We start from the raw sequence: 12,736 nt of genomic DNA, 5'->3' as shown, positions 1-12,736 counted from the left end.
TCCCCACCCTGGTAACCAGTAAACTGCTTTCTGTCTCTGTGGGTTTGCCTATTCTGGATGTGTCATAAAAAAGGATTAATAGAAGATGTGACCGTTGGTGTCTGGCTTCTTTCACTTAGCATAACATTTAGAGGTCTCTCCAAATTGAAGCGTGTATTAGAATTCATTCCTTTTTATGGCTGAATGGTATTCCAGTGTGTGGATATGCCACAATTTGTTTGTCCATTTATCCATTGCCAGACACTTGGGTTGTTTCCACCTTTTGGCTATTATGAATAGTGCTGTTATAAACATTCATGTATAAGTTTCTATGTGGCCATGTTTTCATTTATCTTGAGTATACCTAAGAATGGAATTGCTGGGTCATATGGTAATTCTGTGTATAACTTTTGAGTAACCACCAAACTGTTTTCCCTCTTCACTTCCCACCAGCAGCGTACACATTGCACTTTCTGACCAACACTTGCTGTCTTTGGTTTTGTGTTGGAAACCATCCTAGTGGATGTGAAGTGGTATCACATTGTGGTTTTGCTTTGTGTTTCCTTAATGACCAATGATTTTGAATATTTTTTCATATACTTGTTGACCATTTGTATTTCTTCTTTGGAGAAATGTCTGTTCAAGTCCTTTGCTCATTTTTAAATTGGTTTGTCTGTCTTTTTGTTGGTGAATTTTGAGAGTTCTTCATATTTTCTGGATACAAAAACTTTATCAGATCTGTGACTTACAAGCATTTTCTCCCATTCTGTAAGTGATCTTTTCACATTCTTGATAATATTCTTTCCACAATGTGCTTCCTTTTTCTGGGTGGGCAGAAGAATATAATCTTTGAAAACGTTTGTGACCTCGTCGAAGAGCAGTCCTCACTGAGGCTTACACTATTATTTTTGTATCTGCATTTCATTTTCATTTCCAAAAGCTTTAGCGCGAATTGTTTATCCTCATCTTTCCATGTAAGGGCTCAAGCAAAGCATTTTGCTGCTCTTTCAGTTAAAATAATTTAGACATATAGAAAATAGTAGTCAATAATGCAATATATTTCAAGTATACACTACTATTGAGATATGAAGAGATGAACCGTGATATTTAGGAATACGGTGTTATTTGACCATTTTAAGTTCTACCTTTAGACCTAAAGTTTTTAAGGAGTTTTATCTAATTATGACACTGGGGGAGGGGAGTGTGAATGACCGCATCAAAACCACCTTGAAAAGGAAATAATGTTGCTTTTTTCCCCTATGTGTTTGTCTTAGACGTGTAGTAATTAACCAAAAGACAAGGCTGATTTGTATATTCTCATTTTTCAGAAACTTACTCAAGTTTATAGAACTCTTCATGGAGCTTACACAAAAATTCTGGAGGTTATGCACACAAAAAAAAGACTTTTAGGCACTTTCTTCAGAGTTGCCTTTTATGGCCAAGTAAGTATGCATTCATTCATAAAGTTGTTGTTCTTTTTCACCATTTGCCTTTGAATTATTAGATTACCATAGCAGCAGTTCTTGGTTCGAGGACTCTGTCTAGAAAGAGCGCCCATCACAACAGCGGGAAAGCGGCTTTTCTAAGTGTAGAGTTCACGGTAGTTCCTGTATCTAAATCTCTTAGGTCAGAGTATAACAGAAGATTTGCATTTTTCCCTCAGTTTCATTTTCCGTTATGCTTCTCAAGTATGTATTTAACGTCTAGTACTGAAAGCTTTCAAATAAAAGCCAGGTAAGTATACAGGGACTGAGAAAAATCAAGGGCGGAAATCTTCAGGCCAATATTACGTTCGTATGACTGTGAATTTGAAAATTCTCACTTATTTGAAGTTAAAAGGGTGAATATATGCATATAGCTTTTACTACTATTATTTAAAATGTATTTCAAATACATTTTTGCTAGTTATTTAGGATATTTTCTTCAAATGCTGTGTTTGCTCATACTATTTATAAATTATTATATGTTTAATTTTATAATAGTCTTTTTTTGAAGAAGAGGATGGAAAAGAGTACATCTATAAAGAACCAAAGCTCACCGGCCTCTCGGAGATTTCCCTGAGACTCGTTAAACTTTATGGTGAAAAATTTGGTACAGAGAATGTCAAAATAATTCAGGATTCAGACAAGGTAACATACACCCTGCATTTTGAATTCATTATTTGTTGGTTCCAAGCCTGGTACATTGCTCCTGACTTTTTACTTTTTTAGCTGATGGAGGAGAAGTGTGGAAATAGAGCCTTTCCAGATAGTGAAAGAAAGGACAGGGGTTTTGGAATCAGAGAGCAAGATTTAAATCTCCATTCTCTGCTGCTTACTAGCTGTGTGACCACGGGAAGGTTACTTAACCTCTCTGTGCCTCATTTTTCTCACTAGTAAAATGGAGCTAATAATAGTGTCTTCCTCGTGGAGTTGTTGTATGGATTGAATGAGTTAATATACGGAAAGTAATTAGAGTTTCTAGTACATAAAAAGCATTCACTTATAATAATAGAAGCCAGCATGCTCAATAAAAGTTAGCTATGACTGTGAGTGCTGTTGTGCCTTGTCATTCTCAGCTTCATCTTGGGGCACACATTTTATTCTAAGGTAGCCTTAGTTCAGTAGTTACATTTGCAATGAAGTAGGTTTAGGAAAGTTGCCTTGACCCCTGTTCTAAAGGTTATCCATCCCCCCAGGCCCTGCCAAGGCAAGATGAGAAAGGTTGCAGCAAGAGAGGCCCTTTCCCTAGGAAATGCATAGTTCCCTGTAGACAGAACTTTGGGAAAGAGCAGCAAGAATGCCTGATGGCCCTTCGTGGCCATGGGTGTGCCAAGGATGAGAGCTGATTTTTAAGGGGGCAGGACCTATACAGTTCAGGACCTGTAGGCCACAGCAATATTTACTGAGCAGCTGTGATGTGCATGGTGCTATGCAAAGCACCTAGCAGCTAGTAGGCAGCGTTGCCATAGTGAAAAGCCCGTGGCAGTGGTAAAGACATGTTATTGTCTACCATGAAAATGATCACTTTGTAGACTTTGTATCTTAGAGATGGTTTTATCTTGAACATATGCCTTAGACGTTTAAAAATAGCTTTGCTGGGAACCAGCCCTGAAGACCTAGTGGTTAAAGTTCACCATGTTCCACGTTGGCGGCCCAGGTTCGGTTCCCAGTGTGGGCCTACACCACTTGTCTGTCAGCGGCCATACTGTGGCAGCAGCTTGCGTATAAAAAGAGGAAGATTGACAGCAGATGTTAGCTCTACCATTTTAAGTTCTACCTTTAGGTAGAACAAATCTTCACTAGGACAAATCTTCCTCAGCAAAAAATAAAGTGAAAGAGAGAGGAAGATCGGACGCAGATGTTAGCTCAGGGCAAATCTTTCCCAGCAGAAAAAAAAAAGATAGCTTTGCTGGTAGGTTCAAAATTCATGAATATTTGGCAAAACCTGTACTTTCCTTATCAGTTTCTCTATTTTGTGTTGTTTTATTGCATTAAGACAACAGAAGATGTTATCTCTTTGTAGCCAGATAGTCTTAGGCTTGCTGCCACAGGACTGATACCGTAAATGGAAAGTTACTGGAAAACCAGGCTTGCCAAAGAACATGCAATTTTCTACTTTATTCTGCCTCAGAAAACCTGGCCAATGAGTGCTAGTGACAAAGCACCATCAGGTAGCTGGACTCCTGACATTGTTTGAATGCACAATATTTTAGTCATTCGCCATAGGCAACAGACATGATAAACAGCTGCTACTTTGAAAATCCTTCTTTCTTTCTTCGTGTGTGAAAGTAAAACTTAAAAATACTCCTTTACCTTGCCAAAGAACCAAATCTGCCAGGGGACACAGACGATATGAAGAGCAGTTTGGCAAAACTTTCCTATTTTAAATGTATGTGCCTTGGCAAAAAAATTTCACGTTTAAGATTTTATCTTGTAGATATACACACATAAAGATGTATGTAGGGGCCAGCCCGGTGACCAGTGGTTAAGTTCACATGTTCTGCTTCTCAGCAGCCTGGGGTTCGCCGGTTCAGATCCCAGGTGCGGACATGGCACTGCTTGGCAAAAAGCCATGCTGTGGTAGGCATCCTACATATAAAGCAGAGGAAGATGGGCACGATGTTAGCTCAGGGCCAGTCTTCCTCAGCAAAAAGAGGAGGGTTGGCAGCAGTTAGCTCAGGGCTAATCTTCCTCAAAAAAGAAAAACAACGATGTATGTATAAAAGTATTCATTGCTGCAAAGTTCACATGGCAAAATCCTGGAACCAATCTAAATGTCCATATGGTTAAAGAAATGGTGGTATTTACCCATATAATGGGTCTAGTAACCTAGATCTTGACAAAAATTAGCATAGGTTTATAAGTGTTGATATGAACCTGTCAAGATATATTATTGAGGCGGGGAAGAGGTGAGATGCAGGACATTATGGATAGGTGATCGCATTTGTGTAAAAACTGATATTCACATATATTCACTTGTATATACTTAAGAAATTTCTGGAATGATACATACAAAATCACTAACCATTGATTGTTCCTGAAGAGAGGGACTAGAGTCTTACACAGGAAGAAAGAAATTGTTTATGTATACCCTTGTGTACTGTTTGAATACTTGACCATATACATATTTTACTTTTATAAGGTTAAAATTAGGCTTGATCTCTTTTTTATTTCCCTTCTGTGTTTTGTCTTAGCCAGATAATTACCTCTGTGGAGAAATCTAGCCTTTTAATGGGGGAGAAAAGAAAGTTAAGGTTTCTGGAGATAGACTTTTAGATTTTTATGTAAGAACGAGTAGAATGGGTTCAGAGAAGTTAAAAGATGCTAAGAAACTTTCTATCCTCTGTTTGTCCTCCTCTGTGTGTGGAGGGAGAAAGGATACTGGGACTGTTTCTTGGGAGGTTTTTGTTTGTTTCATTTTTTTGTTTCCTACACTAAACACAAAAAGGCTTGACTATCATAAATGACAAGGATGTTGACAAAGTCACCAACACCCAAGACACAAGTCAAGTTTAATCGGGAGAACACTGAAAGAAGAGCGTCCTGGGCATCATGTGGAGTTAGTGAAGAGACTACTGGAGGGAGAGCATTAGGCCCACAGATTGAAACTCCAACACGGAGTTTGGAATTTATCTCGAGCAGCATAGCGTCTTAACATGGAATTTAGACTCTTCACGAAGTAGTCCATAGCTACTAGAATTTTATGTCTCTGGAATAGAACCATTCTGCTTTCCAGTAGTCCCCTTCCTCCATAGAATAGGATTAATGGAGTCAAGAGTATCTACTCTGACAGGTCGAACACAGCTTGTACATGTACAAATTGGTAAGATTTTCTGTAGGGTATTTGAGTAATAGATATCAAAATCCTTAAATCCATGTAAATCTTTTAACTAAGCAACTTCTCTTCTAGGAATTTATCTTAAGGAATAGATCAGGGAAAAAATGCACAGTTTTAAATACAAGGATGTTCATCAGAGCATTATTTGCAATAGCAAAATGTTAGAAAACAACCTAAGAGTCTATTAATGAGGGACTGATTCAGTAAATCATATTTATCCATACAGCCATTAAAAGTCATGTTGATGTTAATAATAACATTTAATTTGGATAATCAATTTATCCGAGTATTCTGATTTTCAACTGTTTTGAATAAAGGGAGATTTACTGGGGGGAAAAAGTCATGTTAATGACTATAATATAGAATTATAATAACTGTAATATGTTTTTTATTGTGGTAAAATACACATAAAATTTACTATGTTAACCATTTTTATATGTACAGTTCAGTGGTGCTTCCAGCATCATATTGGATAGAAGTGATGAAAACAGACATCCTTGCCTAGTTCCTGATCTTAGAGGAAAAGCTTTCAGCCTTTCACCATTGAGTATGATGTTTGCTGTGGGTTTTTCATAGCATCCCTTGGTCACATTGTGGAAATTTCCTTTTATTCCTAGTTTGTTGAGTGTTTTTATTATGAAAGGGTGTTGAATTTTGTCAAATGCTTTTCATTGTTTTGCACTAATTGAGATGACCATGTGGTTTTTTTTCCCTTCATTCTGTTAATGTGGTGTATTACCTTGATTTTCATATATTGAACCATCCTTGCATTCCAGGAATAAATCCCACTTGGTCATGGTGTATAATCCTTTTAATGTGTTGCTGAACTTGATTTGCTAGTATTCTGTTGAGGGGTTTTGCATCCATGTTCATAAGGGATATTGGTCTGTAGTTTTCTTCTACTGGCTTTGTCTGGCTTTAAGTATCAGAATAATTCTGACCTCATAGAATAAGTTAGAGAGTGTGCCCTCCTCTTCAGTTTTTAGGAAAAGTTTGAGAAGGGTTGGTGTTAAGTTCTCTTTTAAATTTCCTTACTAGTTATAGGTCTGTTCAGATTTTTCTGTTTCTTCATGGTTTAGTCTTGGAAGGTTTTGTGTTTCTACGAATTTGTCCATTTCATCTAGGTTATCTAATTTGTTGGTATACACTTGCTCATAGTACTCATAATCTTTTTTATTTCTGTAGAATTGGTAGTAATGTCCTCATTTTCATTTCTGATTTTAGTAATTTGAGTGTTCTTTTTTTATTAGTCCATCTAGTTAAAGGTTTGTCAATTTTGTTGATCTTTTCACAGAGTCAACTTTTGGTTTAATTGATTTTTCTCTATTATTTTTCTATTCTGTATTTCATTTATCTCTGATCTAATCTTTATTATTTCCTTCCTTCTGCTAGCCTTGAGTTTGTTCTTCTTTTTCTAGTTCCTTAAGTTGTGAAATTAGATTGTTGAATTGAGATCTTTCCTATTTTTTAATGTTAAGTGCTTATAGCTTTAAATTTCCCCCTTAGCACTGCTTTTGTGGTGTCCCATGAGTTTTGGTATATTGTGATTTCATTTTCATTCATCTCTAAATATTTTCTAATTTCCCTTGTGATTTCTTCTTTGATCCATTGATTTTTTTTAAAGAATGTGTTGTTTAATTCCTACAAATTTGTGAATTTTCCCATTTAACTTCTGTTATTGATTTCTAATTTCATCCTGTTGTGGTCAGAGAAGATACTTTGTATGATATCTTCCTTTTTAAATCTATGAGACTTAATTTGTGGCCTAACATAGAGTCTGTCCTGGAAAATGTCCCATGTGCACTTGAGAAGAATGTGTATTCTGTTGTTGTTGGGTAGAGTGTTCTGTATATTTATGTTATTCAGTCGTTTTCTTACTTACCTTCTGTATGGTTGTTCTATCCAGTACTGACAGTGTCAGTATTGAAGTCACCAACTATTATTATAGAATTGTTTATTTCTTCCTTCAGTTTTGTCAATTTTTGCTTCATGTATTTTGATGGTCTATTATTAGTGTGTAGATGTTTATAATTGTTGTATTGTCTTGCCATATTGAGGAAGACTGGCCCTGAGCTAACATCCGTGCCCATCTTCCTCTACTTTATAGGTGGGACACTTACCACATCAGGGCGTGCCAAGCAGTGCCATGTCCGTACCCGGGATCTGAACCGGCAAACCCCGGGCCACCAAAGCTGAACATGTGCACTTAACTGCTGCGCCACCAGGCGGCCCCTGGATCATGTTTTTTTATCCATTCTGCCCATCTCTGTCTTTTGATTACAGGGTTTAATCCACTTAAATTTAAATACTGATAAGGAGGGACTTATTTCAGTCATTCTGCTATTTGTTTTCAGTGTGCCTTATAGCTTTTTTGTCTCTCATTTCCTGCATTACTATCTTCTTTTGTGTTTAGTTTTTTTTGTGCGGTGAAATGGTTAAATTTTTTTCTCATTCCCTTTTGTGTATATTCTTTAGCTATATTCTTTCTGGTTATGGGGATTATATTTAATATCCTAAAGTTAGAACACTGATTTGAATTTATACCAGTTTAACAGCAATAATATACCAAAATTCTGCTCCTTTAAAAGCTCCATCTCTACCCCTTGAGTCATTGATGTCACAGAAAATTACGTGTTTATACATTGTCTGTCCAAAAACGTAAGCTAATAGTTTTTTAATGCATTAGTCTCTTAAATTATGTAGAAAACAAAATGTAGAGTTACAAACCAAAGTTACAATAATACTGGCTTTTAGACTAATAATTTTCTAATGTATTAGTCTCTTAAATCTTGTAGAAAATAAGAAGTGGAGTTACACACCATTTGCAATAATACTAGCTTTTATAATTGCCCGTGTACTTACCTTTACTGAGATCTTTATTTCTTCATACAGCTTCAAGTCACTGTCTGGTGTCCTTTCATTTCAACCTGCAGGACTCCCTTTTGCATTTGATGTAGGGCGGGTCTAGTGGTAACAAATTCCCTCAGCTTTTCTTTATCTGGAAATGTCTTAATTTCTTCCTCACTTTTAATGACGGTTTTGACAGGTATAGGATTCTTGGTTCACAGATTATTTTCCTTAGCACTTTGAATATATCAGCCCACTCCCTTTTGGCCTCCGAAGTTTCTGATGAGAAACCTGATAATCTTGTTGAGGATCCCTTGTATGTGATGAGTCACTTCTCTCTTGCTTCTTTCAAAACTCTGTCTTTGGCTATTGACAGTTTGATTTTAATGTGTCTCAGTGTGGATCTCTTTGAGTTACCCAGTTGGAATTTTTTAAGCTTCCTAGATGTTTATATTCATATCTCTCATCAACTTTGGGAACTTTTCACTCATTATTTCTTCAGATATTCTCTCTTCCCCTTTCCCTCTCTTTTCTCCTTCAAGGACTCGCACAGTGTATACATTGATCTGCTGGATGATGTTCCACGGTCCCTGAGGCTCTGTCACTCTTCAGTCTTTCTGTTCCTCTGACTGGATAATTTCCGTTGTCCTATCTTCAAGTTTGCTGACTATTACTTCTGCATGCTCAAATCTGCCTTTGAATCCCTCTAGTGAATTTTCCTTTTGGTTATTGTATTTTTCAGCTCCAAAAATGTTTTTCGTCTCTTTTTAGGTTTCCTATCTCTTTACTGCAATTGACATTTTGTTCATACATTGTTTTCTCGACTCTCTCCACATCTCCCTTTAGTTCTTTGAGCATTAAGACAGTTGTCTTAAAGTCTTTTTCTAGTACATGTGCTATCAGGTCTTTTTCAGGGACAGTTTCTGTTGCTTTATTTTTCTGCTTTGAATGGGCCATACTTTCCTGTTTCTTTGTATGCTTTGTGATTTTTTTGTTGTTGTTGAAAACTGGACACTTGAAGGGCTGGTCCAATGGTATAGTCATGAAGTGTGTGCACTCTGCTTTGGTGGCTTGGGGTTCGCAGGTTCAGATCCCGGGTACAGACCTACACACCGCTCATCAAGCCACGCTGTGGCAGTGACCCACATACAAAACAGAGGGAGATTGGCAGAGATGTTAGCTCAGGGCCAATCTTTCTCACCAAAATTAAAGCAGAAAACTGGACATTTGAATCTAATAATGTGATCACTCTGGAATTCAGATTCTTCTTTCCCTTCTTCTTGCCCTTCCCTTCTCCTCTTCTTCTTTCCCAGGGTTTGCTGTTTTTTGTTTTTGTTTTGATTTGTCATAGGCTGTCTCTGAGGTGTAATCTTAGGGTCTTCTCAAGTCTCTTCTGAGCCTGTGCCTTCCCCGGACATGCATGGTGATTTTCTAATTTTCCTCATAAATGCAATTGCTTTTCAATGTCTGGCTCCCAAGAGGGGAAAAAGAGAAAAATGAAAATGGGAGAGAAAAGGTACCAGTCCTTTAAATCCCCTGGAAGTCACATCAGCTAGAGGGAGAGGGGCTTGCAACAACAATGGCCACAGCCTCTTTGACTGCACCTCTGTGATCAGAATCAGCAATCTGAGCACCGATGTCCAATAGTTGGAAGATAGGTTCCTTCTTGCCCATCCTGGCTCCCACAGGCTGTTCCAGGAACATGTGCACAATTGTCTGCCACAGGGATGGAGTATGGGTAGCTGCCATTGTGCCAAGAGCTAAAATTGACCAAAATCAAAATTAACTGCAATTTTCTGTGCAAGCCTTACCCTGGAAGTTACAAGCCTTCAGTAGACTCCACAGTTCCGACATAGTTACATCAGACAGATTCTGCCAATGTAACTATTGTCCAGGTAGGAAGATAGATTTCTGGTGCTCTGCCATCTTCTCAAAATCCTCTCTGTAATTTTTATTGAGGTGGAATTCAAATGTACAACGAACCATTTTAATATATTTTTAAGGAATCAGATTATAAAACAATGTTCGGTTTGGTCTCAGTTTTGTAAATATATGTGCATATAAAAATACTGAGAGTAAATATATGAAAATGTGAATAATGGTCATTGCTGAGTGGTAGGATTACAGTTTTTATTTTCTTCCTACATTTCTGTAATCTCCAAATAGGTTTCTGTAACTTCCTTATAATCAAAAGGAAATTATCTTTAAAAAAAGAACAAAGACCTCTTCCAGGTGTGTATTCAGTTGGGAACGCAATCATAATGGCAGTGTTCCTCAGTTGATCTCATAGGAGTTAATTGCTTACCTGTACCCGCTTTTTCCTTCCATTGACTAAAAAGAAACTTTCTTACTTTATAGGTAAATGCCAAAGAGCTTGATCCAAAATATGCTCATATCCAAGTCACTTATGTGAAGCCCTACTTTGATGACAAAGAGCTCACAGAGAGAAAGACCGAGTTTGAAAGAAACCATAACATCAGCAGATTCGTTTTTGAGGCTCCTTATACATTATCAGGCAAAAAGCAAGGCTGTATAGAAGAACAGTGCAAACGCCGTACAATCTTGACTAGTAAGTAGGACTTTGCATGATGACTTCTTGTTTGACTGGGACCTCTTTGATACACACAAGTAGCAGCTGGCCAACAGGAAGATGTAACTGAAATTTTAATCGTTCGTTGTTCTGCTGTTCAGTCACTAGCTTACACAAACATGGTATGTTATAAACCACACCTTTCCCATATGTAATTCGTGATTACTCTGAGGTGTCTCGTAAAGAGAATTTCTCCCTCAATCCTGAAGTAATAAGGTGCTATATGGTACCCTAAGGTATTTTCTAGACAAAGCATGGGGAGAATTAAGCCCAATAGATTCTTCTTTAATTTGGCTATTTGAACAAATGATTCTTTAAGACAGTAAATCTGTCTTACCGTTTTAATAGCTTCAAACTCGTTTCCATATGTGAAGAAGAGGATCCCTATAAACTACGAGCAGCAGATTAATTTAAAGCCAATTGATGTTGCTACTGATGAGATAAAAGACAGAACTGCAGAGCTGCAGAAGCTTTGTTCTTCTGCTGATGTGGACATGATTCAGCTCCAACTTAAACTGCAGGGCTGCGTTTCAGTGCAGGTATGTTGGTTGCCAAACATATTAAATGTTTCTTAATGTTCCTCTTGCTTTCATAAGGGAACAGAACAAGCATTAATTGTAATTGTGTTAGACTCCTATTGAATGGAAAAACCTATGCATTCGTTTTTATTAACTCAATTAAGAAATTATGTTCAATTTCTATAAATTTTATGTCATAGGACTTTAACATAAGTCCCTCTGACTGTACCTGATCTCTGTATTTACATATCGGAAATCATTAACTAATTTATTAGAATATTGTTTTTGCAGATTATTTGCTTTAGTTAATCATTTTTTCAAATAAACTTAGAGTAGTAGATATATTTCTCAGATAGGAATTTTTAATGTATTTGGGGATTTAAAAAAAAGAAATGCAAAAATTACTTTTTGATTACATTCTGACAACTCTCTCGGGTTTTTTCTTTTTCACCTTTTGTAATTTAGGTAAATGCTGGTCCCTTAGCATATGCAAGGGCTTTCTTAAATGACAGTCAAGCTAGCAAGTATCCACCTAAGAAAGTAAATGAGTTGAAAGACATGTTTCGGTAAGTACTTCGTAGTTTTTAAATTAGACCTCTATTCTCTTACTCCATTTTCTTCTTAAAAGATACGAAAATATTCACCAAATAACATCCCTCCAAAAGAGGACATTCTCTGTTCCCTTTTACAATATTTAAGTGACTTCCTAATGGTTCTTTAAGTAGTGAGGAAATGCGTGATCTCTTTTTTGCGCAGAACATTAACAATGTCCTAGTGACCCACGAGATTAAATATGCCAACTTACTTTATTGCTTTGGATGTTGTGACACAAACACAAGCTTACATTCATTACATGATTTCCTCCTTTGCCCGATTGACCTCGTGTTATAGCATTTCAGACCATTTAGGGTAAGAATAAACGTGGAGTGGGAGGGTTTGATAGGCTTGCTTCTATCGTGTGTCCTTACTTCCACTTGGATCCTGCCAGTCTAGGGCATGCATTATCCTGTTTTGAGTGAGCATCCCTGTAAGCTAAGGCCTGTCTGAATGGCTTTGCATTAGGAAAAAAACCTGTTTAGTATAGAAAGAGAGTTTACATTCAGAATAAGAGAGATAGTTGAGTAAAATAGACTAAGGAGAAAGATGATAACTTATCCACTCATTTGCTTCCGACTTATTTCATTTATTTTTCCTGTCTGTTAGCTGTTCTAGATTGCAGAGTAACCAGTAGTCATTCATTCACCAATATTTATTAACTGCTGACATATATAAAAATATTCTATTAGTTGCTATGACAAGGAGACAAAACAAATGAGCAATGAGGTACCTTGTCCCCTAAGACCTATACTCTAATTATGGTCATTAGACATGAACACATGAAATGATGGAAAAATACTTGTACAAGTCATCGACTCTGTCGTCACTCTTACCAGCCCAGGGCAGATACTTCATGCTTATAGCACCCAGCTCTGTACTGAGTACA

The 12,736-nt window shown here is 37.1% G+C and overlaps 1 protein-coding gene across 2 annotated transcripts in view; it reads left to right on the top strand.

Annotated features, from left to right (window-relative positions):
* The window catches only part of DOCK11 (dedicator of cytokinesis 11), a 183,188-nt gene that overhangs the window by 162,654 nt on the left and 7,798 nt on the right, over positions 1-12,736 (top strand). For both annotated transcript variants that reach the window (XM_046673239.1, XM_046673238.1), the window contains 5 exons: positions 1,308-1,421; positions 1,962-2,108; positions 10,504-10,714; positions 11,084-11,274; positions 11,719-11,819. In XM_046673239.1, coding sequence (XP_046529195.1) covers positions 1,308-1,421; positions 1,962-2,108; positions 10,504-10,714; positions 11,084-11,274; positions 11,719-11,819 — 764 coding nt within the window. The remainder of the gene's footprint in view (positions 1-1,307; positions 1,422-1,961; positions 2,109-10,503; positions 10,715-11,083; positions 11,275-11,718; positions 11,820-12,736) is intronic.

This window comes from Equus quagga, chromosome 10 (genome assembly GCF_021613505.1).
Source record: "Equus quagga isolate Etosha38 chromosome 10, UCLA_HA_Equagga_1.0, whole genome shotgun sequence".
In the NCBI taxonomy this organism is placed as follows: Eukaryota; Metazoa; Chordata; class Mammalia; order Perissodactyla; family Equidae; genus Equus; species Equus quagga.
Note: the sequence above shows the minus strand (reverse complement) of the source record. Positions and strands in the feature narration are given on the sequence as shown.